Here is a 15,221-nt window from a genome sequence, read left to right as displayed (position 1 = left end):
TTTAGGGTTCATGTTTAAGGTTCTGGTGGTGGAAGCGGCAGTATTAATGGTAGTTATGGTGGTGATGGTGGCTTTACGCATGTGACTTAACTGGGTTGGATGTCAAAGTTAACGAAATGGGGCATTTTTCCAACTATTTTTAACGTTGGGTAGATTTCCAACATTGCATCTCATATTGGGGCATTTTCCCAATTTCCCCTTCGCAAAAATAAATCCAGATCTCTTCGTTCTTCATCTTCACTACCAATCCTTCTCTACAATTCAAATTTAATTTTCATAGTTTTGGTTTGATTTCATCATGATTTAAACTGTAAATTTGAAAATTGGGTGAATGGATTGCTTACTTTCCAGATTGGTTCAACTGTGATAAATCGGTTCAATTGATTATAGAAACATCACTATCATTCTTCCAATTCACTGTCACCGATACAACACCACCACTCTCTGTCATTCCTTTATCGGCATAAACATTCATTCCTTCACCACCAACTATCACCGCAACCACCCCCGTAAATATCTAAAGACTTAAAAAAGACTTAAAGGTCTAGATAAATAAAATTTTCAAATTGAACGGTGAGGAAACCTTCCTTTCTTATTGGCCGTACTAGGCCTTTTTTCGGTTTTGGGAAATCAGCATTTTGGTGAGGACACTTGGCAACGTTTGTTTTAAAAAAAGTAGGAAAAAGATTAAAAAAGGAAAACCAAATTCAATTTGGAATTATTTACTTGACAATATTTAGGTGAGGACACTTGACAACGTATGATTGACTTAAAAATTACAAACTTAAAAGGAAACCTAATTTACTGTGCTCGGATTTTGATGGAAGTCCAAATTCAATTTGGAAATCGAGTACCTACTATGTTAAGACTCTTTTTTCTAAACTAATATATAACGGGAAAAAATCTGCATATTTCTCACATATTTACTACGAAAATAAAATGACAAAATAAGTAAATCTTCGCATATTCTCCACTTGTTTAATATATTTGTCCCACCACACAAAATCAAAAATACATCGACACGCACACCAAATCAAAAATGCATCCCACACAGGTAAAATTGCTGCCCCATTGCGATAGTGCCTGCTTCCATACCCAAGTATAAGGGTTAATGCACTATCTAGATAAGCTACCATTACTCTTGTGATTCATATCATCTTATATCAATCCTCTTTTCCCCGTAAAGATCTTGTATGAAAATTGTCTATAATTCACAAAGGGTTGAAAAGTTGCACTCAGGTACGCCTGTTGCCTTTAGGAATGATAAATGTGTTAAATAGTACCACATCGCCTAGGGTAATTAGATCCCGTGTTTAATAAGTTTTGGGCAATCTTAACCCTGTAAGCCGGTTTTCGAGGTTAGTTAGGCCCGAGGATTCCTAACATGGTAAGAGAGCCAGACCCTCTCGACGCTATTCGTGTGTCCGTGGTATCCGTACCACTCTGTACCCCGTGTGTGTGTCCATGGTTTCCGTACCACTCCGTCCATGACTTCTGTGCCATCCCATCTGTATAGCCCTAGTCGTTGAGAGGAGCTGTTAAATAGTATCACATCGCCTAGGACAACCTAGATCCCGTATTTAATAAGCCTTGGGAAATCCTAACTTTGCAAGACGGTTTTCGAGGTTAGTTAGGCCTGAGGATTCCTAACAAAATGGACCGGTCAAGCCCCATTGGCATCTGTTTTCCCCATGCTTCACAAAAAGCCCCATTGGCATCTGTTTTCCCATGCTTCACAAATTATCAAGAGGAAAGAGTGTAAAAATTGCAGACGTGGTCACGGCTGATGGCAGTTGGAAGTTCAATTTCAAAAGAACTCTTTTTAGCTCGAAAACTGATCAACTTGCTGTCCTGTTACTCATCATCATCGGTGACTCACCTTCAGTTCCAGATTCTTTGCCAGATACAAGAAGATGGTCACTGCACAGTTCAGGCACCTTTACTGTCAAGTCACTCTACACTAAACTGGTAGCTAAAGTTTGTTTAGATATCTTTCCCCATCATTTCATATGGAAGCCTGCAGTACCCCCTAAAACATACTTATTGATGTGGTATTTAATACATGGTAGAGGCCCCTATGCATTCTCTACTTCTAATTCACTCTTGTCTTTCAATCAAAAAGAAAAAAGAAAAGTTGAAGTTGAAACATAAAACAGGGAAACCCCCTTTCTGCCTTAATTTGTGTTTACATTTCCTTCGTTTCCATCTTTCTTATCACCGTCAACCCCTTCAATTGTATTGTTATCAATCCAAATTGAGATCATTCATATCATTATCAGCAGCATATACAGTTGCCCTCATTCTCAACAGTTGGTTGAGATTTCAAAAGAATCCACTACCAAAAGAGACGCAGTAGATTTCAATTTCTCTTCCCTTTTTGTTTTGGATCCTGAAGCTTGTTTTTTTTTCTGACCCATATCTATAATCAATCAGATATACAGTAACCAATTAGGGGAAAAAATATGGCAGTTCAAAGATAGAAATCAATAATTAAATAGAAATGAATCGTTAATTTATAATCCTACTAGGGTATCAACCAGGCCTTCCGCCTGGTCTCAACCTCTCGTACGCCTTCGGCGTGTTGTTGTTTTAATTTTAGTCGTGTTTTCACCAAATACGGATTGGTGCAAGCCTTGGGGATATTTTATGTTGGAAGTTTGTTTTTCACCAAATACTAAAGTAACAAACTAATAAAATCATCCAATGTAAAGAAATATTAAAAATTACATGTACCATTACTTCTTTTAAAATTAAAAGAAGCATCAAAGTCTACAATAATACTTCAGGATACACTACATTTTTTGTTACCGGATCTAAAGACACATTTGATTCATTTGGAAATAATAAAGTAATTCTCCTTGCAGCAGTACACCTGGACAATGCGACATATAGCTGACCATGACTAAATACTGGAGTACGTAAATCAATTCCCACATACTTCACCGATTGTCCCTGGGATTTGTTAATAGTCATCGCATATGCAACGCGTATGGGAAATTAACGTCTTTCCATTTGTATGTTTAGCTCTGAAACTGAAGGTTGAAAAGTTATTCTAGGGATGAATACTACTTCACCAGCTTTTTCTCCCGTTATGATTTTAGCTTCAATCACGTGTCGTCCGCACCTCGTCACCACCAGTCTTGTACCATTACAAAGGCCTTCTTTCGGTGCCAGATTTCTCAGCAACATAATGGGACATCCAACTTTGAGGTCTAGCTTAAATGGAGGTGTTCCTGGTGGACTTAAATTGTTGAGAAATTCAGTTTTAAAATCCGAATCCCTTCCATGATCATCCCGAATCATTTTGTCAGCAGCAAAATACGTGTAAGTCTCCCCATGTAATCTTTCTAATGCATCCATATTAATCTTATGGACGTCTTCATTAAGTGGAGATAAAATGATCCTCTCGGTTAAGTATTTGGGTGACATTGGTTCGTCCATTACCAACAGAGGATACACCGAAGATATTAGCTCATGCATGTTTTGACATCTACCCGTTGTCGATGGCAGATTAACAACCTCTTTAGGGTTCGTTCCAATCTACATACCAATTAATCGAATTTAAAATAGCTATGTCTACGATAAATATAGTTTTATTCAATGAAATTTCATTACCTCAAGCAAGTAGTCAGCAAACTCCAAATTTTCCGGTTCCTGCTCCAATCGCATATTTTGGTTTAACGTCAAGACAGTAATGTAATCCCAAAGCAATGAACCTCTTATAGATGCTCCAACAGTTTGTTCTCGACTTGCATTCGAGACCACTGGTAAAGTCTGTCTAAAGTCTCCACCAAAGACGACTGTTACACCTCCAAAGTGTCTGTCATCACTGTGAATATCTCGTAGTAGGCGATCAACTGCTTCCACACAAAATCTATGTTGCATTGAAACTTCATCCCATATGATCAATCTTACTTCTTTAAGAAGCTGGGCATAATCCGAGTCTTTACTAATACTAATATTGTTATCGTCTTGGACTTCAAATGGAATCATAAAAGTGGAATGTGTCGTTCGACCTCCATCAAGAAGTAGTGAAGCGATACCAGATGAAGCAACAGTTAAGACTATTTTTCCATCTTTACGACATCTTCTTGCTATTGTGTTGTACAAAATTTTTTTTCCAGTCCCTGCACTTCCATTCAGAAAAAACATTCGTCCATTGCGATCATTCACAGAATCCACTATCGCATTGTACGCCGAACGTTGTGCGACATTCAATTTCTCAATATCTGACTGAATCACCGAATCACTTAATGCAAACTGAAGTTGTATATGGTCCCAAATGTATCTGTTACCTACTATTTGACCCCAATCATATCTTGGTCTCGGCATTGATTCATATTTTTCTAGTTTTTTTCCAGATCGTTGAAGCAGTTGATCCAACAGGTATAATCTGTAATCCATTGCCAGTTCATTTGTTGGATTCTGGATGTTAAACCTTGTTCGCAATCTATGTGGTAGATCATCACATATATTCATTCCAAATTTCGCCCACAACACCTCCGGTCTTGATGGATTACATTGCGATAGGATAATACAAAATAGTTTCCTCAGCTGATTTCCAGTTTGCATAACCACTGCTTCTTGAAGACATTTTTCCGATTCTCCATCATGTGCTAAATTCCCAAGTGCAATACATGCATCTTGAAACGTATTGTGCACCTCGTATACGTCTCCATTACTTACAGTCTTCAAGTCTTCAAAAGAATTAGCACCTCTAACAATTGTGAGTAACATACGTAAGTAGTACAACTCTCCAGCGTTAGGGCTAACAAAATACATTCTTCCAATTGCAAATCCTTGTTTTCTAATTTTCCACTGTTTAACCCTTTTACACCATACAAAGTGTTGCGGGAACTGTTGATAAGTATATGCCGGAGCATTAGGATTTTTAACATAATATTCAAAATAACCCATCAAAGTCGTCCTATGTTCCTGTGCTGTTCGTATAACCGAGGTCATTGATTGCCTTGTGTTATCAACAACCCGTTCCCTATTCTGTAAATGAATTGCCAACCAGCAGGATATTCTTCATGCAAGTGGTACTCAATCAAACGCCATACAGCCTCATGTGGTCCAATGTACCTCGCATCAATATATTGTTGAATCTCGTCATGTTCTCCCAAAACCATCGTAGCTCGGTCACCACCTTTGTAAATGTATTTGTTAATATATTTTACATCTCTTATTCCTGCACATATTTCCACATTGATGTGGCAATTGAACATTCTTGACAGATGCGGGTTATAGGGTACAACATCTATATTATACGCATTTTTGTTGTTTCTGACAGTTACTTCTATTCCATCCCGACGACGACGATAACTCGGATACCCACCCTCGTCCAAAGTTGTTGTGTCGGTGTACTTATTAGGATATCCTTTTGTACATTTTCCCTTTTCCATACACGCTGAATATGGATCTCGCTTCCACATGGACCATGAACCATACATTTTCTTACGATATCAAACAATATTGGGTCATTTATCTCATTAGGAAATTCAGCCGAAACAAATTTATCAACCATGTCTGCCGTACGAATTTTTTCCGAATCTTTCAAAAATATAAGAGCATGCATATGTGGTAGCCCACGTTTTTGAAACTCGATGGTATAAACATGGGCGACCACCGTGCCGAACACCTTTTTTTCCTTTATTTCTTTCATCAATGCTTTTCTTTTCAGCTCAAAAACTCTAGCTACCAAATCAGGACGATTAGTGACACTCTGATTGGGTAAAAGTGCATTTTTTATTTCTGGCCAATTTGGGTTTGCAGTCATTGTAAGAAAAATATTTGGATGGTGATGAAAACGTGTAATAGCCATCGAATCCTGGTATATCTCGTACATATTCCTCCCGCTTCCAGTGTGTGAAGATGGTAAAATAACAGGATTACCTCTATCACCCGGATTTAAATCCGCATTTGTCATATCTGCAATGCAACTGTAGAGGTCAGAACGCAGAGTTGGTTGGTTGAATCTAAGCCATGCCAACTTACTTTGCTCTGTAGCAGCCCATGCATCAACTAAGAACTCTTGAAATAGTTTTCCGGCTCTTAAGATGGTTGAATATTCTTCTGCACGTTCAAATATGCGGTAACTGTAATACTCCATTTGAGATAATTTTGTTTTCGTATAGGTTTTGGTGACTGCATCCCATTGCCTCATTGTTGGTGACCATCCCATCTCACCAAAAGGAAATAGTAAAACATAATGTAAAGGCAAGTATGCCGGATGACACTCCGAAATTTGTTTCAATCCATTGTTTTCTCTCAAATGCAGTATAATATCTCGCACCCTAGTCTCCTTATAAGTATTTTCTGGAACGATAACCGCAATCTCATCTGTTGTCGGAAGATTATAACGCCTACTATCAGTCGACTTGTTATATTGAAGTGAAACTCTGATATTCTGGTCGGCCGGACTCATCTAGTCTAAAATTGCATAAGCCTGACGATACTTGGTATAAAAAACTACAAAATTGGATCATAGTATTCTGAATTTTCTGTAGGACATTCATATTTAACTGAGGATTTCTTTCGCCACGGACAAACAATGAAAAGGCTGGATTATAGATGTACAGTTGGGAGTAAACCGCCATCCTCTCAGTCCCAGGAGTTGGTAGAACACCTCCGGTTAAATGTCTCAACTCCCCATGTATTGAGAAAGGTCTCGGACCTCTCCCTTTCAAAGCTCTTGTATCTAATTTGCATCCAAGGCTAGTAAACGCATTAGTTGTATTATACTCTCGAATATATTTCCGAAAAGAAATTGATACGGCGTCGGTTCCGTCAAACAATTCTATGATGGCTACCGGTGGTTCACGCAGTGACGGTGGGCAAAATTTTCCTTGGAGACAACATGACCCAAATTTTTGGTTTATTAAAGATGAATTTGTAAGTTTTTCTGCCATCCAGTGCAATGCCCCGAAGTGCTGACATTTGACATCCATTTGTCCCAGAAAATGACGTACATCGGTAGCAACAACAGCTACCTGATTGATAAAAGTATTTGGATCATGTAATTCGTCAGTGTCGTAATCTACTTTGTCAATTTCGTAAGTATCCGACACCCCATCATCTTCTCTAACATTAATAGACGGCCTGCATAGTGATAATCAGGTAATCTAGCTTACCCTATGCAAAAACTAAATAAATTTATGCAATCTAAATTTTTAAATCCTTACATTTCAGTGTTTTGAGCGTCTGATGTGCTACCAACTCTCCTATGTAATACAACCGACTGCATTGTAAATTTTGTCAACCACTATGATTCTTTTATTTTTGAACTTAAAAATGATAATTATATATGTGCGCGAGTAAATTATTTAACGTTCAAGTTAATTCACCTCTTCATATGACTCTGCATCTTCATGCTCATGTGGTACAACCTCGCTTTCTCTAATCTGTATACCACTCGGGCGCATCCGTTTGCATGGAGGATTCTATAGTTTTGGTAAATAAATTTGTAAATTTTCAAATTTTAACAATAAAATCAATTAATTACTATGTATGCGCACCTCTTCAGTAATAGCTTTTCCCTTTCCCTTTAGTGCTCGTCGTCGTTCTGCATCTGCTTCTCTTTCAATTTGTGCTCCTTTCTCACGATGCTCCTGTTCTCTCATCTCTTTGTGCTGTTTTTCTATCTCACGTCGTCGCCTTTGGGCTGATGATCTTCGAGATAATGTTGTCGATGTTAGATTATTTCTCGCCTGCGGTGGACCCGCAACAACACACCGCGGTGGCTGTTCGGTTGTTGTCTCACTATGCACATCTTTTAACCTCTCGAGAATCACTGTCCTATATGCAACTGACGGATGCTGATAACATAAAAATTAAAGTATGTTAACTAAAAAAAAATTAAACAACATAAAACAAACAACTCAACCAAATTTCCAAAATTATGCTTACAATAACTTGGGTAGTCAAATTATGTCCATTATAGAGCATGTGAACTCCATCATTTGTTTGATTCTCATGATTCGTGTGTCTCCTGCATTCATTAATAGAAAATGTAGTTAGTGTATAAGGTGTTGTAAGATGAAGGTTAATAATCCTTTTTTTTATATATAGGCTCTAATCAGACAGTCGATCGATGATCCGCATCCCACCATGAAAAATGAAAAACTTCTTAATTTGTCATCCTGGTTATGGCATTTGTTAAACTATAAGATGGGTAATTAAAGGCCATCATTAGATCAATAAATTGATGGATGATAGTAAGTTTTTCATGTGTCTTTCATCCAAATATTTGATCACCTAAAAAAAATTCTTTGAGGTAAATCTAGTCGCTTTTCACTTTCTTCCCAGATTTGAAACTGGGATAGCTTAAATCCAATAAATCAAATCGAACAGAGTGCAGAATATAATTGTCGATGCAATGACTTGTACTCACATGTTAAACCTTCCAGAGAATGAACTTTTATAATTTTGTTTTAACCGAAATTGAAAACCCAATGAAAGAAGTCTAATCAACTTTGCATGAATCAATCGGCAACCACCATTGGCAAAAACTGTAAATGGAAGTTAGAAGGGAGGCGAAACTTACATGTTGAATTGGTGAGACTGATACTGTTCTGGGATGTTCGAAAACAAATTAATTTTGGATAGCAGTTTTATGTGAGAGAAGAGAAATCTGAGAGAAGATCTGATAGAAGAAATTGCGTTTCCCAAATCTCACTAAAATTTTTGAGAAGAAAAAATAGGCTTGGAGGTTCAGGTAGTTTCGTAAGGGAATTATGGGGAGTTGAAAATCCAGAAAAACAAATGGTAACCGAAATGGGAATTGCGGAGATACGTGGATGGTCCAAAAAACCAGTCTGCTATAGATTAGTGATGAGCGATCAAGATTTTCTTAATGACACAAAGAACGGTGGATGAGCTCAAAATTCATCCAGACAACTATTTGTCTTTCCAAGACTCCATCCCGGCCGCTCTTTTTCACTCCCAAAAAGGGAACTGTGTCATAGTATATTGATATCTGGAATATAATGATTCCAATCCATATTTTGTTTCTAATCACCGTTAAGACCGGACAAAAGAGAAATTTTTTATGTGAAACCTCCCTTTGAAAAAATCGTTTCTGATGCCCCCATGGCTGTGCTGCCCCAAAAAAAGACTTCGCTTTTCTTGCCTCAGCGCCGGCTCTGTCCCCATGGGGCGAGCGAAGCCCCGCGTACACAAAATCAAAAATGCATCGTCACGGTTCGGGACGAAGCCCTGCACACACCAAATTAAAAATGCATCCTCACGGATGGGAACAAATCCGGTAAATATTAAACTACAAACTCCATATAATACTTACTAAACTACAAACTCCATATAATTAAATTCACTCATTCAAAAAAAAAACATTAAAATCAAAAGCTAAATTATAAAAAACTAAAACTTGCGCTAAACTATAAACAAACTATTATCAGCCATATATGGCTTAAACTAATGCTGCTAAGTTGTTTTTAGGTGTGATGCATCTGAATTGTGAATTTCTTAGCGGAAAATAGATAAGACAATAAGCTGTTGTTGCAGTGGTGAAGGAGGAAGAGGAAGGAGGCGGCGAGAGGCGGAGACTCGGAGAATGGGATTAGATTTGTTGCGTTTGTAAATTTTTGGTGATTGAAAAAAATTACCATGACTACCTTCGGTTTTAAGTCTTTGACACACATTAATTGCAGGTGTCCTTTAGTTGCAGGAAATCCCATAACTACATCCTAATTATATTATGTAAATCTAACTGTGAAAACATGATAAAGAACACTTAAAAAGAGTTTTATTAAAGCTTATAAATCAATACAAAGAGATGAAGTAAAATGCCAACTTGGGTAGGAAATAATTTTCTCTCTCTTAATGTTCTACTCCAACTACCAAAAAGATCTCTACTTCAGTACAATGTTGGTTGGTCCTATATATTGGAGTTTACATAGTGGATGACAGCTAATAAAACCTCTATTTTCGGATCTGACGTGCGTCACGTTCTCTTCAACTTCGCACAGTTCTTCACACTTTATTCATGAATGAGTGATGTTACCCAACTCATCATCTGGGTTGTGCTGTGTGAGATGGCGTTCGCTTACTTGTGAGAAGATCATTTCGCATGATAACTAAATGTGCGATATTTACCCCCTATATTTTGCTTCTTGTCTCAGCATCCTTTTTTTTTTTGAAAGAAAGAGCCATGAGAGAAATCTTAATCATTCACTTTATCGCACAATCTTATATTATTTTCCGCACCCTCTTGTCTTTTCGTATTCCCTGAGCTAACATTATCCGAAATCTCGCTCTTACTGTTCCCAAGTGTTGCTTCCACCGTTCATTTTTTGACACGTCGTTAACTGATTCTGACATCCGTGTCTTCATAACTTCTTTCCATTAATGCTTTCGTTTAAAGATCTCGGGTAAAGGTAACAAAATCCTAGTTAGTAAGTTCGCGAATGATTCGCGAATCATTCGCGAATTTTTTCCGTATCACGAATTTTACCGTTTTATTCGCGTACGTTTGCAACTCCGAACCCAAGTCGCGTATTATGTGGCATTCCCGGATTATTCGCGAACCGTTCACGAATTTTACGTATTCCGAATGATACGTCCGCTTAATTCGCCATAAATTCTTTAGCTTTTACTTTTCAAAGACTCCATTTTTTGGGCTTTACTGCCTTCCGAGCATACACGACCGAATGTTAGACGTGTTGTAATTTTTATGAAACAAAAACGACTGAAGAGATTTGAAGGTGAAGGTGAGAGAAATCTCAAACTCACTAACCAAGCATCTAAACCACCATACGACGTCCTCTTGGATAACTAATGTTGTATATATTATTAATATCATCATATTAAGTTTATTTTTTCTTTAAATAACTCACACATATGCATAAACATTGGTCTATGACCTTATAAATAAAAATTATTTGTTATATATAGATACCGAATTTTCAGAGCCGAACTCACATTTATAAATCGAATTATACACGTACGTATGCCGTTCCGAATTACTGACGAATCACGTCCCGTTGACCGAATTTTGGACCGAATCTGGATTTTACAAAACCGTATAATACTCGTACGTTTGCCGTTCCGTACGTTTGCCGAATCCCGAATTGCTAACTAGGAACAAAATCCTTTATAAACTTCCACTTGTCTTCTTCACCTTCTTTTTTTTCTCTTTTTGTCTTCTTTATCTATGCAACTGCCATATTTTTTCTTGATTACTCAATGTTTTAAAAATCCGCCCGACAGTTCAACCGGTAAATCAGTGAACCAGTACAGAAAAAAATTTGGATCATCCTTGACCCACTAACAAGTAAAAAAATCCAAAAAACCAGTCAAACCGTCCAGTTCAACCGGACAACCAGTCGACCCAGCTGGTTTATTAGCTGGTTCACCCGGTTACTTTTGCTTTCAATAAAATTTTTTCTCGCTGTTTCTCAAAACTTTTGTTCCTTCTAAATCCTGTTCTTCTAGATCTGAATCTTAAAATCCCTTTTCTCCTCTCTTTAATTGAAGAGAGATTACAACAAACTAAAATCAAAGACAAAGAAGAACTAAGAACACCTTTTTAATAAATCACCATTATTGATCAGAGATACATAAAACCCATATGAAAAACATTAAGATAGAGTAGATCCACAAATTCTCTATTACATTTTATATCAATAGATAATCGGTTCATATAGATCTATGGTTAGTTTTAATAGCTATGAAGTTGTGGTGGAGAGGTAAAATAGAAGAGGCACAGGGAACTTTTGGGAGAGATGGAGTGGTGTCGTGATGAGATAGAGGAGGCAGAGAATAGGTTAGAGAAAGAATGAGAAGACTTTGGGTCATGGACTGTATCTCATCTTTCCGAACTTAATTTGTCACGCAGTTCACGCCCAACGTGGCATCCTCTACACTCCACAACTTAATTATTTGTATCTTTGCATATATAGTATTAACCCGCTGACCCACTGGTTCAACCGCTGGTTAAACCAGTTGATCCTGATCCAGTAATTTTGCCGGTTCGATGTCCGGTCTGGGTTTTAAAACATTGGTTTTACTGCTGATGTCTGGTTATTGATTTTTCATACTTCCTTCTTGCTTTTTTCTTCCAATCATACTACCCTTGTTTTACTATACTGTCCGTTGCCGCATTGCAGTCTTCCCTGTTATTCTAATCCTTTTGATCATCTTCTTCATCTTGATTATCTTGATCATCTTGATCGTCTGCATCATCTTGATCATCATTCTCTTTGCACATTTACATCCCCCTTCCTTAGAAAGTAAAAAATGGTACTCAAAGAAGGACGGAAAATCTCTCAAGACTTTGAGAGACTGCAAGTTGAACTCAGAGATAAGGGTTTTATGCTATCCGCTCCTCCTTTATCAGGACTTGTTTCTACGCTTAACCCTAGATCGTTTGCGATTGATCAATGGAGTTATCAAAAGATAATTATATCAGTGGGACAACTTCTCGTTGGCCTTACTATTCCTCTCTTCAACCCGCGATTATGATGAAGTCGATCGTCGTGCGGCCGGATTAGGGTCTCTTTACTTCAAAGAAGTGAGGAATGCGGAGTATGCTGATATGGAGATTGACCCCTCATAATATACAGTTCAGAGTTTCTTTGCTCACTATGATGTCATTATTATGAAGAGCAAGTCGTCTCGATGGGGTATTCGCCTGGGAAGGAAATATGGCATCGCGGAGAAAAAAGGATCACGCGAGATGTCGACTTTCTTGATACAACTAACCATACCGCACGCAAATCAAATGACAATAGCTGGGATGTTTATCCTGTCATCCAAGAAGGTCCTTGTATCACCGGTTTTGGTGCTGACAAGTCAATCAATCCTCTCCCTGAGGTTTTTCCCGTCTGCGCTCCTTGGAAATTCCAATGGCTTGAGAGAAATATTGTGGTATGTCATCCTGAGTTTCGCATATTTTTTTTTCTTTATTCATCTTTTTCTTCGCTTCACCAATTTTCTTGATCTCAGATTTCCAAACTGAAGAAAGACCTAAAGGCTCATAGAAAACAAGGCACGTTGGAAGCGCTACGTTCAATCACTGATGAAGTAAGAAATACTTTCATTCAAATTTTAACAATATTGTTGCCTCTATTTCTTATCTTTATTTGTGTGCATAGCTTGAAGCTGAAGTTGTGGATAGTTCTGACAAGGAAGGTTGTCATTTGCTGGATAAGAACATTTCCTCAAAGACGAAGGGCAAGGCGAAGACTGTGGTTTCTAAACCATATGGGAAGAATAGTGGTTAGAAAAGGAACCCTAACAAGAAAAGGAAAACATCTTCTTCGAACTCTTCTCCCACTCCTCTAAATACGTGTTTTCTGGAAGATGAGCTGCTCGCTCCTGAAAATTCTGCCTCAACCTCTTCCATAGCGCAATTGTCTAGCGTCTTCAGGGATTCTTTTTCTGCCGTCAATGACGAGGATTTATCTCACACGTGCAAATGATTTCCACCATTTTTGACGCTCCCTCACTAAGTCATGAATCTGTGCGAGGGTCTGCCGCAGCTTTCACTCAAGAATTTCAATTTGCACTTGGATATTTGGTAATCTTTTCTTTTGTAAATTTAAATTGATTCAGATTTATACTTCTTCTTCATACTTTAACCATTTTGTTTTCTCTTGCCTTATGTTGTTACAGAACGCGCTAGTTTCTCATGTGGTTTCCACTGATTTGTGTAGAAAGGTTCGCACCTTGGAAACAAAATGTCAGAAGGTGAAAGGAGAGCTCTCGAGTAGATGCGAGAAGCAACTGAGCTCCGCCAGAGGAACCAACAATTAATAGGTGTGTCTCTTTTCGGTCTTTCACATACCTTTACTTTTGCTATACCTTCATATTTTTCAACTACTTATATTTGCAGAGATTTATAATTTGACTGATGAGGTAGTCAACTTTCCCGTTGACAATGAGGTTCTGCTAAAGCACCTTAATGCTTCTCTGGATGATTTCCCCATTCGTGAGTTAGAGAATCTTAGTTTTGAATAGTTGAGGTCGAAATATGAGGCCCTTATTTTTGATCATCGTTCAATGTTATCTTCCAATCGTACTTTTCAACGCGCCGCGCATGAAGATAAATAGAAAATTAAGATTTTGGAAGCGAAAAAGAACGTTCTGATCACTGAGAAGGATCAAGCGATTTCCAAGAGTGCAAAGGCTTTGAAGGAGTTTTATGAAGCTCTTCTTAAAATTCAGCTAAAGAGGGATCAGGCATTTAGTGAGAAGAATGTTTTGGTTGATCGAGAGAACACAACTTGCTCTCGTTTACTCATAGAAAATGATATTGAATTTTAATGGGCTGCAAGAGTCATTGATAGGGCTAGGTCTGGTTTAGGTACCATTGTTAGTTTAAAGTTTGATCAGGACGAGTTGTTAGGACCATTATTTCTCAAAAAGAAGGTTGCTCATAACCTTTAATGGTGTCTTCAGTCTTGTTTTTGTCTTATAGACTTTCTTTCACGCGGTTTTAATCTTTCTATTCTTTCTTGCAGATGCTATGAAAGAGTACATTGAGAAGGAGAAGAAGTATCTTGAGGATATTACAAGTATGAAAGCGAAATCTACCCAGAAATTGAGAGATTTGATACGAAGTTTGTTGCTCGAGATTCCAAGTATCGCAGACTCGAGAAAAAGCTAAAGGTCACCGTTTCCAATTTGACTAAAGATGCTATTCGCATTCGTGATGAAGCTATAAAGGGGAAGTAGGAGAACTTTGTGTTGGTCATAAGATCCCCATGCCAGAATATGATTTCAATGAACCTTCTGCCAACGAAGAAACTTCCGAAATCTCTGATGGTGAGGCTGAATATGAAGATATTTATGAAGAGGGGAATGATTCTGAAGTTGGAGAGGATGATAAAAGCGAAAAGTAGTCAATTTTATCTCTTTCCTTATACTTTTTGTATCATGTTTTCTCCCTTGTGTATACCAGATATTCTTCAACTTTTAATGAATGTCATTTTTCTTCTTCACATGTGCTTCTTCGTTCTCCATTTAGCTTGGTGGTCATTATTTTGTATGTTTCCTCTGTGACAACTCTCGCATAGATGTATTGATTCTTATATATTTTTCTTCTTTATTATGTATTTGCATCCTCTTTGTTGTGGTGCGTTCTTATTGTAACCTGCAGAACAATGTTAGTGCGGCCTTTTGAGTTTCTTATGAGGTCTTATTGTGCCTCTCTAGGTAGAGGTCTTAATCAGCCTCCCCTGTTAATAGGTCTTATTGTTGCC

General features: G+C 37.8%; 1 protein-coding gene across 1 annotated transcript; it reads right to left on the bottom strand.

Moving 5' to 3' along the window:
- Nucleotides 1-4,958: 4,958 nt before the first annotated feature.
- Nucleotides 4,959-7,622, bottom strand: LOC113280722. The gene is made up of 6 exons (XM_026529309.1): nucleotides 7,518-7,622; nucleotides 7,347-7,442; nucleotides 7,185-7,240; nucleotides 6,580-7,101; nucleotides 5,452-6,365; nucleotides 4,959-5,410 (listed from the first exon to the last, which is right to left on the bottom strand). Exons 1-6 carry the CDS (start codon nucleotides 7,620-7,622, stop codon nucleotides 4,959-4,961), a joined length of 2,145 nt encoding a protein of 714 aa, XP_026385094.1.
- Between the last annotated feature and the right edge of the window lie 7,599 nt (nucleotides 7,623-15,221).

This window comes from Papaver somniferum, chromosome 5, assembly GCF_003573695.1.
Source record: "Papaver somniferum cultivar HN1 chromosome 5, ASM357369v1, whole genome shotgun sequence".
Taxonomy (NCBI): domain Eukaryota; kingdom Viridiplantae; phylum Streptophyta; class Magnoliopsida; order Ranunculales; family Papaveraceae; genus Papaver; species Papaver somniferum.
Note: the sequence above shows the minus strand (reverse complement) of the source record. Positions and strands in the feature narration are given on the sequence as shown.